Source organism: Zootoca vivipara, chromosome 1, assembly GCF_963506605.1.
Source record: "Zootoca vivipara chromosome 1, rZooViv1.1, whole genome shotgun sequence".
Classification (NCBI taxonomy): Eukaryota; Metazoa; Chordata; class Lepidosauria; order Squamata; family Lacertidae; genus Zootoca; species Zootoca vivipara.
The window spans coordinates 20,742,940-20,758,630 of NC_083276.1; the positions used below are offsets into that span (position 1 = coordinate 20,742,940).

At 45.3% G+C, this 15,691-nt stretch overlaps 1 protein-coding gene across 2 annotated transcripts in view; it reads left to right on the forward strand.

Moving 5' to 3' along the window:
• The window catches only part of PRIMA1 (proline rich membrane anchor 1), a 58,089-nt gene extending 50,731 nt beyond the window's left edge, over positions 1-7,358 (forward strand). Inside the window, exon 5 of one of the 2 annotated variants that reach the window (XM_060272146.1) lies at positions 404-7,358. In XM_060272146.1, the coding sequence (XP_060128129.1) occupies positions 404-506 (103 nt within the window). In that variant the 3' untranslated portion in view covers positions 507-7,358. The remainder of the gene's footprint in view (positions 1-403) is intronic. The other variant, XM_060272150.1, reaches the window with a different exon arrangement.
• Positions 7,359-15,691: the final 8,333 nt, after the last annotated feature.

Genomic DNA, 15,691 nt, shown 5'->3' on the forward strand with positions numbered 1-15,691 from the left:
CTGTATTATTTTATTAATACTATTGCCTTTTGCAAGTTTGTTCTGACCTTTGGCCAGAACAATAAACTAATGAACTTGAGTACTTATCTGCCAGGAAATGCCAACCAGGTTTTGTGAAGGTGGAAATTCTTCTGAGTACATTGATATTTAATAATGTTTCCACCCATCATTAACCTTCCTAAATCATCATATGCCTTTAGATTATTGACATTACTTATCCCCTGTACAGACCAACATTCCCGAACCAGGGTTTGAAGTGGGGTTTGCAACCCCATAAGCTATGGTTAGCACTGATTGCTAATTAATCTCTTTATCTTCTTCCCCTCCCTTCTTCTCCCCCCCCTCTCTCTCTATATATATATACATACATACATATTCTTACTCTTACTGGACCTCAACAAAGGAAACCGCTGAGAAAAGAAGAGAATGGAACAAGTCGAGCTGAATATGCAATGACCTCCTCCCAAAACAACAAGACAGTTGATGCTAACAATGCGGTGGTATAATTTCCGAGGCTCCTCTTGAGTAGTAAACATTAAAAAGCACATGCGGCGTCTGCAAGGTGGGTGGAATGAGACATCGAGAGAAGCCCTGTGGCCGAGGACTTCATTTCAGAAATTGCGCACGTATCAGTTATTCTGAGAAGAAAAGCAGACGAGACTCCTCTTTGTCTAGTGGATTGTCACAAAGGGAGGGATGAACTTGCCAGTCAGGGCTACTCTGAGAAAAGACCTCACAAAAAGGCACACTCACTGCATGCCGCGTTAGAACAAAGCAACATCATTCCGCTTCTTTCCTTTCCTTCTTATTTTTGATTGACAGTTCATTTTTTTAAAAAAAATGCTTCAATAGGATCCTTTGATGGCAAAGGTGATCCGTCTGTGGCAGCAACCAATGGTAATTGGGTCTGAAATCTCAAGCTTTCCTTGCATGGCTTTGCACTTTTCTTTAACTTTTACCAGTCACGTCCATCCCCATTCTGAATTGTTATTGCATCGTTAAGTGGCAGAGTTTCCCTTGACCCCAAGGCAACCTCCCGACAAATTGCATGATGTCATGAAATATACAACCACTTCTACAGCCTGGTGACTATGCAATTTCCACAGCTGGAGACTTTTCAGACCGAAAGTAGTCACAGTAGGATCTCTAGCACTTAGCGTTGCTGATAAAAGAGAAAATGATTATTGGTAATAACATTCAAAGGTGCTTTGAATATTGTTTAACCCACAATCAGTCTTATTTTCCCCATTTTGTTACCATGTAGCATTTTCTCCCTGGGTTTTAAGAAGTCCCAAATTTTTGTGTTGCTCAGTTAACAGTTTTGCACAATTTTGCACATGTATTTACACCACACAGATCTGTAGGAAGGATCTCTAGAATGGCTTTAAAAGAATCAGGTTTAAGCATGGAGGGAGACTGGCTGCAATGAAAACTGAAGTCCTCCTAGCCCTCCTTGCAAGCTCAGATCTCTGGTTTCCTGGGGGACCTCTTCTGAATAAAGGACTCTCTGCTTTAGGGAGAAAGCTGTGAACGCTCAGTCCTCTCTCTTGACAAGGGACTGCCAACTGTGCCAAAATTATATGTGATAGCTCATGTGTTGTACCACTTTGTGATCAGGACTGCAAATGACTTAGAAGCTGAACCCGCCAAACCCATTTTTGCGCAATACCTTATTAGGCTAAGTCACTTTAATTTCTTTAAAGAAAGAGTTGGCGTTCAGACACTGGTATCCTCCCATACCTGGATTAAGATGGGGGAGGGGAAACAACCCACGAAAAGAATTTCTGTCTTTCCTCTTGTACGCCTTCATTTGCCCCTGTTCCGAGAGCTGCATCAACAAAAAACAAAATGTGCCGCGCTCTGGCTTCTTGTCTTGCTGTCAGGCTTCAGTGATATTCCGTCTTTGTGTCTTCAAGCAATCCCAAACAAGCCGTCATAGCCCTGTTTGTATAGAATCACTGCATTTTATCAGTACAGCCTATTAGTGCTGAGAAGCTGGTGTTCTGGCCCATTTCATCCAAGGATGGGCCCAGTCTACAAAACCTATAGTGAGACTCCAAAGAGTTAAACCTTCATTCAGAGCCCTATATCTGTACCAACATTTGCCCTGTGAATTCCTGTGAGATCAGGCTGCCATTTGTACCAACAAAGGAGGTATGTGGGAATTCCTATTAGCAGATGGTGGGGTACAGGGATGCCAACTTGAATAAAATGTTGGGGGTGCCAGGTAGGCCCCACCTCACATAATCAATGGCAAGATGCAGTACACACACCATTTAAATGGCAATCACATTTGGGGGGGCTGTTCTCTCAAATATTTCAGTGGGGGGCCAAAGGGACCTCAGACCCTAGGAGTTGGCTCCTTTGGTGCACTCGGTGATCACCACCACCATATTCATCTCTGGCAAGGTCACTGGATCATGGTGTCAAGTTAATTGTCAACTAGGTCATACTCACAGCCAACCAGAAATGCATCTGCTCTGAGTATGACTAACATGAAACATCTGTGATATTTGGAGACATGAGGGTTTGGTTAACCATTATTTTCTTTTCGGAGGAAAAACACGGTTTTAGTAACAGAAGAGATGGTGCTAGGCCCCAGCATCTCTCTATGTGGACTGTCTCTCACGTAATGATCTGCATCTCAACACCTTTCTTAAAAGATAAAAGGTGATGGCAAGAGAGAGAGAGAGAGGACACAGGGTAACTCAACCCCATCGTTATTTCTTCTTATTAATAATAATAATCGATTTCTTACCTGACCTTCACCATAAGAAGCCAGGGCAGATTATAGCCATTTTTAAAAATTATATATTAAAAATCAGTTTACAAGAAATTACAATAACAGGAAAAAAATGTGGGTCCTGGAAATATATCCCTCAGGTGTCAAAGGCCAGGGGAAGGAAACGAGTCTTCAGCATTTGACAAAAACTCTGCAATGAAGGTGCACCTCTGTGGGGAGGGAATTCCACAATCTCAGAGCTGCCACAGAGAATGCTGTTTTCCCCCACCTCAAACTTCTGAGAGTGATGGAACTACCAAGAGGCCCTGCCCCACTGATTTCAGCACCCAAGAGGTCGGTAGGGAAGGAGGCCATCTTTCAGATGTTTGAGACCTAAGTCATTTTGGCCTTAACATTTGAATCTTTGAGCTCAGAATGGTACCACATGGAGTTCCTCTATAGAAAAGTACCTTCTGACTGGGCCCTTAGACCATGAAATATTTGGAATTTGTGTTTTTACGAAATCCCTTTCATTTTACTAAACCATAATAGTGTTTGTGTGTAAATATATATGGGAAAACAAGGGGGACAGCTGCTATTTAACCTTACAAAAGAATTCAGTGGAAATTCGTTCACTTCCCTGACCTTTCTTCCCTGTCTGAGAATATAACTAGAGAGGTGGTTGTGTTTTTTGTTTTTGTTTTTACCCTTTAAATTTATCCTTTTAAATGTCAAGACTTGCTGAAGGTAGAATGAAAAAAGGAAGAGTCATTCACTCCACACTCCTTCCAGTTAGTTTGGTGCACCTGCCCAGCTGGAAGGAAACAGCTTCTGTGTTCTTGGAGCATGGAGTTACTCAAAAACAGTTGCCATTTTTGGATCTAGGGTTGTTTTGATCCACATATTTTCAATGGAATCCACCGTCCCTTAATATTTATAATTGCACTTTCCCCCTTAATGCTGCAACGATTGTTATCTGGGTCGGTTTGCTTTTTCTACACTGGCAAGCTATTTTCAGTGTAGTTGACCTATTGTGTCACAGGTATGACATGGTGCAAGAATAACAGACAGACAGACAGACAGACAGACAGCTGGATTTTGAAATACGTTTATTTTAATATAATAAAATAATCGATGTGATATGCTTTATATCAGGCATCCCCAAACTCGGCCTTCCAGCTGTTTTGAGACTACAGCTCGCATCATCCCTAGCTAACAGGACCAGTGGTCAGGGATGATGGGAGTTGTAGTCCCAAAACAGCTGGAGGGCCGAGTTTGAGGGTGTCTGCTTTGTATGTACACATGCTGTACACATAACCACTAACAGTCAGTGTAAACCAGGATTTCCCAAACTTGGATCTCCAGCTGTTTTTGGACTACAATTCCCATCATCCCTGACCACTGGTCCTGCTAGCTAGGGATGGTGGGAGTTGTAGTCCAATAACAGCTGGAGACCCAAGTTTAGGTGTAGCTAGATGGAACATTGGTCTGACTCGGTATAAGGCAGCTTCCGATGGGCAATATCTACTGCCATTCCTACTCAGAGTAAGCCCATTGAAGTTCATGGAAATGCTGACAGCTTTGTTAATTTCAATGGATATATTCAGAGTAAAACTCAACCTTATATTCCTAACTAGGGTTAGCAGGTCCCAAACTTGCCCAGGGCTGTCTATGCCAGCATTCCCCAAGCTGGTGCTCTTCAGATTTTGGACTCCAATGCCCACCAGCCCCAGACAGCATGGCTGGTGGTCTGGTGACCTCCAACAACATCTGGAGGGGGTACCCAGATCCTTTTAACTGGCTATGCCAAGTATTGAACCAAGGACCCTCTGCATGAAAAACACATGCTCTACTGTGAGCTGTGACAACCACCAACAAATTTATCAGCAGTAAGGTTGGCTGTGGCTTCAATGGTAATTGGACATAAGCTAACATCTAAGGAGCAAAGGACACAAGTTGCTATAATCCTGTGGTTTGCCCATGAGGGCACATTTTTCCTTTCAGCATGGGGCCTGGCTCTGGATTGAGACCCTAGCATGGAGGTAAGGCTTTAAAAGCATTAGAAGAGCCTGCTGGATCAGGCCAAGCGCCCATCTAGCCAAGCATCCTGTTCTCACAGTGGCCAACCAGATTTCTGTGGGAAGCCTGCAAGCAGGAGCAGGGCCCAACAGCCCTCTCCACACTTGTGATTCCCAGCAACTGCTGTTAAGAGCCAACAACAGAGATAGGGGGGAAAGCCATTGTGGCTTTTTATTGCTTTTCCCCTGCTTTGCCCCTGACCTTGATCACTTTCCCACCCACACAGCTGGTGGCGGGAGGGATTTCTCATCAAATGCTCTGTGCTCAAGAGTAGACCTATGAAATCAATGGGCATGACTCACTTCCGTTATTTCAGTGGGTCTAGCCTGAGAACAACTTCATTCGATCCAGATCCAGAATTGGGAGTAAAATTTGATGCAGAAGTGACCTATTCATCACTAGTCAAACAGAGCTGCCTATTTAGGTTTATTAAGGGACAAACTACACATGGCATTTAGTCATGATTGGCCCCCCATTATCTTTTGCTTAAAAATAGACAGTAGGGGGAGGGGGCCTAATCCAATCTCCCTAGTATGTGGTTAGGAGACTTCATTCCTTTGCCCCAGCAGTGGTCCCAATCCAGACCTGGAAGTGACCACAAGGGTCACCTCGTCCAACCAGGGCCATCTTACCCATAGGCGCTAGGGGTGTGGGGCACCCAGGCGCCGGGCTCTCAGGGGCATCAGGCTGAGAGTCTGGGGCCTGAGAGTTGAGTCTGGGGAAGAGCCCACCAGTTGGTCAGAGTGCTGTGGCAGGCTCTTCTGCTGCGGGCAGCTCTGTGCCGCGGGTTCGGGGACGACTGAGCCAGCAAGATGCTGATGCGGGTGGCCGGCTCCGCCCTCCTCTGTGCCTGGGACTGGGCAGCCTGGGGGGGCACTGGGCGGATTTTTGCACCCTGGTGCCACATATGCTTAAGACAGCCCTGGGTCCAACCCCCTGCAATGCAGAAATATTTTGCTCAACGTGGGGCTTGAACCCACGACCCTAAGATTAAGAGTCTCTCCTAATCTCCAACTGAGCTAAAAATCAGAACATAAAGATATAAATGAGGTAGAGCACTAATACTGTACCACTGGAGTGGCCAGATGGAGGGACTTGTGTCTATATGACACACCCAAAAAACTTGTAACTGGGAGCAGGGAGGAGCTAGCATGCCAGATACCTCTTTGCGTCCCCTACATTTTGTATGCGGAGAAATTCTATTTTATTTTTTACAATGGGGAGTAAAACCATGTACGTGCTTAGAGGATGGTACCATATGATTCTTTTGCGCATATGGCTCGGTCCTCAATCTTCAGAGCTGAAGGGCAAGTTAAGCAATGCTTTCAGGAGCTGACTCCTAGAGCTTTGGAATACAACCAGGGTTTTGTTCAAAACTCTACCAATTGCTTGCAAAAAACAAAAACAAAAAAACCTTTCCATTACGTACCAGTGAAATGTACAAGTCTTGACAGATAAAAGCTTCTTTACAATGGGGACCCATTACACTGAAAAGATAGCAATTTACAGGGATTTAAAGTTTATTTTTTATTCTCTAAAATTAGATGCTGAAATGCTCTACATACCTAGGGGGCATGTGGTGAGCAAGCTTTTCAGCTGGTTATATCCTAGCATTGCCCTGCCTAAGACTAGCAGATTGTGTGCCATAATTTGACCCAAAGAGCTAAGATTTCCATATTTTGCAACTTTGTTCCATAATAATAATAAAAAAAGATTTATGGCATAGATACTGTATACAGAGAGGGCGTGATCCAGCATCATTCAAGCACTTCTGAATCCCATTTATTTCAGTGGGCGAGTAGAAGAAAGCACGTATTCTTAATTTTAAAAAATGAATAAAAGAACCCCCTTGAAATGGAGCTTAAAAGTGCTTAAATTTGTCTGGATGCTAGCCATATATTATATAGGTATGAACCTGAATTTCCATTGTCTTACACTTTGCAGTTTGGTTTATACCATGCAGGACTGAGTATAAACCTCTCCCTGTACCCATTTTGTACTCACTCTGCACAGGTATTTAAAACAACTCATAGTCCAAGACAATGGAGAATCGTGACTGTTATAAATATATTTTTATATATTCTTCACAACCCCTCCCTTGCATCTCTACAAACAAATATATGATTTTTAAACTGCAAAGATAGTGTGTTAAAAACCAATGCATGAATGTAAATACTCTTAAGATCTGCCTTCTTGACTGTGTACCAGGTGTACAGATTAAAACAGCTACTACTGTTCATAGGAAATCTGTACCAGTGGTTAAATGACTACGGAGTATGGCCATGATTCAAAGAGTTCCTTCGCAGGGAGGAGCACAAGGCGGCTAAAGGTGGCTGCTTTAGGAAGGGGAGGCTCAGAAGCTTTGCATGGAGCTCCTTGGATCATGGCCAAAATCAATTTCAAAATTAATGTTGTCATGTTTCTAAGACAAGCCATTAATGTATATTTAGCATTTAAGGATATTGCTCAGTACATATGTTCTGTACCAAAAAAAAAAAAAAAAAAAAAAACCAAACCTGTGTTGCATATACAGATTGTGCAGTACCCTATTTAAAAAGGCACCATAACTAATTTTTATTTTAAATAAAAATGTACTTATAAAAAGTTTCCCGTCTTGTTCTTTTTATGTGTATAGCTAAGATCACTTTGATTGCTATGTGCTGCGAAGGTGACAGGTCAAAATGCTGGGATTAACAGCCTGATCCGTTTTACTTGGAAGGAAGTCAGTCAGTTTAATGGGGCCATCCCCCATATAAGTGTGTGCAGCCTAAGTATCTTGTGCCTAGAACTGGGAATGTACTGAGCTCCATTCAACAAGTTTCACCATTCATACCCTACTCTGCTGCTGAGACCTTATACCACCGGTCCTGAAAGACCTACATTGGCTCCCAGTATGTTTCCGAGCACAATTCAAAGTGTTGGTGCTGACCTTTAAAGCCCTAAATGGCCTCGGCCCAGGATACCTGAAGGAGTGTCTCCACCCCCATCGTTCAGCCCAGACACTGAGGTCCAGCTCCGAGGGCCTTCTGGCGGTTCCCTCACTGCGAGAAGCAAAGCTACAGGGAACCAGGCCTTCTCGGTAGTGGCACCCGCCCTATGGAATGCCCTCCCTTCAGATGTCAAGGAGATAAAGAATTACCCAACTTTTAGAAGACATCTGAAGGCAGCCCTGCTTGGGGAAGATTTTAAAGTTTGATGTTTTATCGTGTTTTTAATATTCTGTTGGGAGCCGCCAACCAGTTGCTTGGAATTGAGAGCTCGGGTCTCTCATGCTCGAATCCTGCTTGTGGATTTCCTGCAGGCATCTGAGTGGCCACTGTGGGAACAGGACGCTGGACTAGGTGGACCATTGGCCTGAGCCAGGAGGGCTCTTTTTATGGTGAAATACGAAACTGAATAATCATAATTGAAAAAAATGCTTCTTGTGAAACTTTGAAGGCATCCACAATCCAGCCTTTGGACTTGCTGAATCATATATTCCCCCTGTTATAGTCACTTTGCTCTTCTCCCTTCCAGCATCATGATGTTTCTCAAGTCTATTTTGAATAGCCGAAATTAGACCTCATCCTTTCGTCATTTAAGATCTCTGTTCACACAATCAAAGGAGAGTGAGGGGGAAAGGCAGCAACACAGCAGACACATCCGAGTGAGTGAGCCTGTGAGTCGGGAGACAGCCTTTCCCACTTTTGATTTGCAATTTGAAGGTAATTCAATTAGACATTTCAAGCAATTTAAACATTTGTGCATTGTCCAGTGCCAAAGCATTATCATTTCTGCAGCAAACAAGACTTGACAGCCTTAGCAAGCTGAGTAAAATCCCGATGCTTAAAACCAGGGGAATGGGGAGAGAGAGAGAGACTACTCGCAGCACAATCCTACATGTCTACTCAAAAGAAAAGTCCAGTGCATTCAGTGGAGCTTTACCTCATGGAAGAGGGCATCAGATTGCAGCCTTAGGTTGCATCCACATTATCCATTTAAAGCACATGGTGTCCCCTATAGAATCCTGGGGACTATAGTTTACCACTCAGAGCTACAATCCCTAGCACCCTAAACCAACAGCGGTTCCTAAGATTCCTTGCAGAAGCCATGACTTTAAAAGTGTGTGGTGTGGTTGTGTTAAACTGAGTATAGGATTACAAACTAGCACAACATCACCATACATTTAAAGCACTCTTATTCCAGAGCAGTGCACGGAAGCGCCGTTTACCTTCCCGCCGGAGCGGTAGCTATTTATCTACTTGCACTTGACGTGCTTTTGAACTGCTAGGTGGGCAGGAGCTGGGACCAAACAATGGGAGCTCACCCCGTTGTGGGGATTCAAACAGCTGACCTTCCGATCGGCAAGTCCTAGGCTCTGTGGTTTAGACCACAGCGCCACCCGCGTCCCTAACACTACATATAGAAAACCATAAATCTCAGGTATAAAATGAATTAGAACTACCACATCAGAGGTAGGGTAGCCTGCAAACGTACATGCATGTGCTATTTGCTGAGTGCAGGGGTTTATTTTATTATTTTATTTTATTTCATTGGAACAATTTAAGCATCCTACCCACCTACCAACCTTTGTACCTGCAGCTCAAAGCATTGCAGTGCAGGCAAAGCTTTGCCCCTTGTTTCTGCTGAATATATCACAAGCCTGTTCAATAGCCTGAGTGCACTCTGAAGGCATTTGTCTCATATATGATAGAGTATATCATTTGTTCATGCTGTCTGGCTCCTTGCCATAGAGGAGAATAATCTTGGATGCCTAAAAAAGCCAACTCATCTGTTTTGATGGCTGCAGTCTAGCAGCATGTTCTGGAAACAAATGGCCTTTTATCTAATAAAGAAACCAAGCTGGGCCTTTTATCTAATAAAGAAATCAAGCTGGTGGAAACAACATGGGGTTCTGTGAAATTCCAAAAATTTGAAGGCATTTAGCAAGGACAGTTTCTCTGGAGCAAATCACAATCTCTCCCTCCGTCTCTCTCTCTTAACCACTACAGCATCTTTCCAAAATATTACTCTGCACTTTCAGACCCTTCAAATGCCCCTATTTTCCAGGGACATCCCTGATTTAGTGAAGCCGTCCCAGTTTCTTATTTGATCCTGGAATGTCCCACTTTGGAGAAATGTTGGAGGGTATGGAGTTAGACCACCCCCGACCCGTCTGAAGGCAAACCTGTATAGAGAAGTTTTTTAAATGTTTAATGTTTTATTATGTTACTAGCTGGCCCGGCCATGCATTGCTGTGGCTCAGTCTGTTAAATGGACCCTCAGAGTCCCCCTTCAGACTCCCCTCACCTTCAGAGTCCCCCTTCATTTTGATGAAATGTTTTATGTGTGTTCTGTTTACACAGGCTCATCCTTGTGACTCCCCCCACCCTGTCCCAACCCATAAGCTAGCCCATCCCCTCCTCCCCCCACCCCCGGCTCATCCATGCGGTTGTCCCCACCCTGGCCTGACCCATGACCTATCCCGCCCCCTCCTCCCCCCACCCCGGCTCATCCCTGTGATTGGCCCCAACCTGTCCCAACCCATGACATATCCCGCCCCCTCCTCCCCCCACCCACCACCCAGACAACACACACACACACACCTCCACTTAGCCCAGTCTGGAAAGCCGAGCTGAGATGCTGTGGAAAGGGAAGCTTTCCTAGCTGCCGTACCAGTGTAGCCGTCACTAGAGGGCGCTGTTTTGCAATATCTCCTGTGCTCCCAGCATGCACTTGAGGGTGATTTGTGAGTTCTGGAACATGGGGTTTGGGGTTTTTTAAATGGCCCAGGTGTGACAACTGTCTACGCAACTTGTATATGGTCACTCTCATATTCGCTTTGGACGTTGTGTCCAAATTTGAACGCAATCGGTCAAGCAGTTTTGGAGAAAAGTGGACACCCACCCACATGCCCTATATTTATATAATATAATATAATATGTTGGAAGCTGCCCAGAGTGGCTGGGGCATCCCAGTAAGATGTGTGGGGTATAGGCTAAATAGCAAAAAAATCATTATGGAATGGGACGTCTCTATTTTCATCGGAGAAATGTTTTAAGATATGCACTTTCCCCAAAAAAAGTTGCAGCGTGACATGATTTGCATCATCGCTTCAAGTCCAAAACTTTCTGACTCCCCAAACTATTCTTAAACACAAGGCACTGTTAGCAGATTTATTACGACCGCAGTCCTAAGCATTACTATGTGGAAGTAAACCCTGTTGGTCTGGATGGAGGCAGAAGTCTCAGAGGTGGCTGCTTGTCATCTTTCATTTTGGATGAACACAGCTTGATTTCCTGGGGAATGTTGATAGGCTGTTTGAGGTCAGGAAGGCCACTACATGAAGCTTAGATCACTGTCCTTCCTGGCTTGTTAAACCCAGACAGCTAGAGTGAGACCTTTGCTGGCGGGCTCTGTGACTAAACAAAAGCAAGTGATATTCACAGCACTGTATAACTTACAATGCATGCACACGAAAGCTCATAACAATGACAAGCTTAGTTGGTCTCTAAGGTGCTGCCGGAAGGATTTTTTAAAATTTTGTTTCGACTATGTCAGACCAACACGGCTACCTACCTGTAACAGTACGTTTCCGAGCACAATTCAAAGTGTTGGTGTTGACCTTTAAAGCCCTAAACGGCCTCGGTCCGGTATACCTGAAGGAGCGTCTCCACCCCCATCGTACTGCCCGGACACTGAGGTCCAGCTCCGAGGGCCTTCTGGCGGTTCCCTCACTATGAGAAGCCAAGTTACAGGGAACCAGGCAGAGGGCCTTCTCGGTAGTGGCACCCACCCTGTGGAATGCCCTCCCACTAGAGGTCAAAGAGAACAACAATTACCAGACCTTTAGAAGGCATCTCAAGGCAGCCCTGTTTAGGGAAGCTTTTAATGTTTGATGGATTTCTGTATTTTAATGATTGATGGATTTTTGTATTTTAGAATTTCTGTTTTGTTGGAAGCTGCCCAGAGTGGCTGGGGGAACCCGGCCAGATGGGCGGGGTATAAATAATAAATTATTATTATTATTATTATATTTACAATGCAGTTTGCTAGATAGGCACATGATAGGAGCTGAAGTTCAGGGTTTTCCTGTAAGTTTGCTGGAGAGAACTCTCAGAGCCGCTCCCACCAGCGGCGGAGCAAGCCGATTGGGCACCTGGGGCAGCGTGCGCACCCTGCGCCCGGGGGCAGGACCAGCCCGCCGTGGGTTGGGACCAGCCAGGACAGGATGCTCCACAAGGCCTCTGAGGAGTCTGCCTGCCTCCTCCCACTCAGCCGCCCTACAGCTGAGGGGGAGGCGGTGGGTGGATTGTTTGGGGCAGCGTGGAGCCTGCAGGTGCCCAAGTCACCGCGTCACTCCCAGGAGAGACGTATGGCTCAGGTACACTGCAGGCCCCACAGTAAGTGCTGCCCACCATTTTGTCACCCCCGTCAGTGATGACACCCGGGGTGCCCCGCCCCCACCACACACCCCTTCCTCCGCCTATGTGCCGCCTCCCAGTGTGCCCTGACGGGAAAGGCATCTCCTCACCTGGCCGAGCACACCCTCTTTGCTCTTTGACCTCATTCCAGCAATGTGAGAAGATCTGCATGTTTCAGCTCCAACAAGGCTGTTTGTGTGATTATTGGGGGGTTTTTTTGGGGGGGGAGACCAGGAGTAACCAGCCTGCCTTAAAGCACCCCCTATTCCTTAAACTAAAAGGCTAAAACTAGCCTATCTAAGCTTCTCTTGTATGCTGCAAAACGATGAACTCTGCGGAACTCACAAATGTGAGGAAGGAAGGATAATATCTAGGAAATATATCCTCTCCCAGCATCTATGCAGATCCCTACATAACTGACTGTCATGATATCCTTTCCCCCAATGCTGTTTTGTGGGAATGCTTTGGTAATTGTTAATGAGTTTAAAAGAAGGAGCGATGAAATTCCCCGCCACCTTAGGAAACCATCATTTTGTAATGATAACCTGAGGCAAAATGGGACACAGCACCCCTCGATAATCCTATTAACTATGGGTCAGTTTCCAGCCTCCCGTTTCTGAGGGAGATGGGGCTCCTTGGTTGGAGGCAGTAATGCTTTTGATACTAGTTGCTGGGAGCCATGGGAGGGGAGGGTGATCTCGCTCTTGGGTCCTCCTTGCCCTTGTCCTGCAAGCATCATCCTGGCCACTGTGAGACGATGCTGAACTAGATGGCCCTTGGCCTTATGGGACAGTTTAGCGGGGTGGGGGGATTTTCAAGAGGAAAATAATGCCTGCAGAAAGGGTTGGAGCTCTTCCCCCACGGTGGCAGAGCAGAGGTTAGTACAATTTTTAAAAGAAAGAGGCGATCCAATTACAAAGTGTCTGCAATCTCTTTTTAATTTTTTTATTATGATTATAAATTCATTAAGGTACACGGAGGAACCCAAGGAGAAGGAAAAAGAAGAATGCCTCACATTGGCAATACATTTAAACATAAATGCATCTGTCAGGGGGGCTCCTTACAGGGACCCTCCCCCAGTCATCCTGACCAGCACTTTGCCCAGTGACAGCGCTAGCAGCGGGTCAGGAGGAGGGGGTGAGGAATGGAGCGGGGTGGAGAGAGGGCTCTCAGACGTGTCAGAGCCTAGGCACCGACCCAGCTGGCCAGAGGAGGAAGGACAGCGCAGCGAGGTGCCGGAGCCTCTGCAACGCTCCAGCCAAAGGACGGGAGAAGGAATGCAACCCCTTCCAGTGCCCGAATTGAGGCGCACGCCCACACGCAGGACTAGGGGGAGGCGCTTTGGGGTGCCCAGGCTTTTATACTGGTCCAAGACACGAAGGAAGCCATTGCCGGGTTCTGAATCGGACTAGGCAGTCATGTTTTCTGATATCTCTGCACTGTAAATAATATGCACAATAAAACTCTGAAAGACAGAGCGGACTGGAGCGTCTTTACTCGAGAGTAGACGCAACAATCCCCTGACAGCATCCATTATAGCTTATAGATACCTTAGAGAGCCGTATATGCCACCCAAATGTCCAAACAAATTGGTGCTTGTAGAAAGGATGCTCAAATGTAGCAAGGTCTTCAGACCATTGCATACCAGTAATTACCGGTAGATGGCACTTATTTATCCTTCCATGCTCTATCAGTCTCTTAGTGACCATTAGGCACATAAGATCCAGTCTCATTGTCCCCATACAACAGAAATATAATTCAAAAGTCTGCAAACACCTGTGAATTGCTCTGTAATCTCACCTAGACTGGTCCATAAGCATTTGCATGAAATCAATGGTGTTTGAAAGTGCTTAACTCGGGCTGAATCTTGCCTGGTTTTGCATGTTTTGCAATAAGCCTCACAAGAAGATCCAACCTATCCATTCTTAAGGAAATTAACCCTGAGTGCTCACTGGAAGGACAGATCCTGAAGCTGAGGCTCCAATACTTTGGCCACCTCATGAGAAGAGAAGACTCCCTGGAAAAGACCCTGATGTTGGGAAAGATTGAGGGCACAAGGAAAGGGGGACGACAGAGGACAAGGTGGTTGGACAGAAGCTACCAACATGAGTTTGACCAAACTGCGGGAGGCAGTGGAAGACAAGAGTGCCTGGCGTGCTATGGTCCATGGGGTCACAAAGAATCTGCCATGACAAAACGACTAAACAACAACAACAATGGGCCAAATGCATTAACTTCAGTTGTGCTAAATTGTTTATTAAAAAAATCATTATTTATAACGGAATTTCCAGACAGATTAACCCAAGTTCATTTCCAGCAGTGTTTCCCGTCTCACATCCAACTCATTCACTTGACTCTGCTAATTAAATGTGATTTTCTCAGTAGAAACCATTTTTCCCGCTCAATTGGACATTTTGACTCGGCGGGCATGAAAAATGGGCCCTCCCATTCTCAATGCTAGCTTTCCATCTCTGTCCCACACACAAGCATGTGCCGTGTGTCATAATGAAAGGCAGAGCTTTATCAGTTCCCCAGAGGGAAGATACACCACATTGTTTTGAAGCTTATAGTCCACAAACTATCCACAGAGCTGGATTGATGGCCTTGTGTATCCTACCCTGTGTATTCTTGATAACCACGTTTAAGGAAATCAATCTCACAAATATGATACAATTAATGGCCACCAGAGGCTGAAGGAAACACACAATTAAATTAGGCTCAAAAGAATGAATCTTGTGGTGGTAATGGGTTGCAGCAGCAGCTCTTACACAGTTTGTGTACCTACTGTGGGCCTGACAGCAGTTCACACTGGTTCAACAGCAGTGTAGTGGTCTGGGGGTCATGGCAGGGGGTGGGGAGTGTCAAGGATTCATTACTGTTTCTGCAACAGGGCCACCATCTCTGGGGTCCCACAGCTGCCCAATCAGCATGAAAGGGGAGCTCTTTAGCTGTTGCATGCTCCAAAGCTAAGCATTTAGGAACATTGAAAGCACAAGATGCTTCAGTTTAAAGAGAGTGGTGTGCGAGATCTGTTACGTGCAATGGAACTTCATGGAAAACACAAAATTCAGTCCAAAAGGTGGTATTGGCACACTCCGAATCCTTTTGCCTCTGTATGCACACAGAAAATAGCAGATATAGTTAAAAGCAACACATGGAGATGTGCACTAATCGTTGCAATGCCTTCCTAATTATTTTTGTTGTCCCAGCTCCTGCCAACCTACCAGTTCGAAAGCACATCAAAGTGCAAACAGCTAAATAGGTACTGCTCCAGCGGGAAGGTAAACGGCGTTTCCGTGCGCTGCTCTGGTTCTCCAGAAGCAGCTTAGTCATGCTGGCCACATGATAAGATATATTTATTGTCATTGTCCCCTTGCGGGAACAACGAAATTACTCGGTTGCTACATCCACTCAGATAAAGCATTCCGCATAATCCAAAATTACAAAAACCTAATTAAAAACAGTAAATATAATACAAAATAACAAG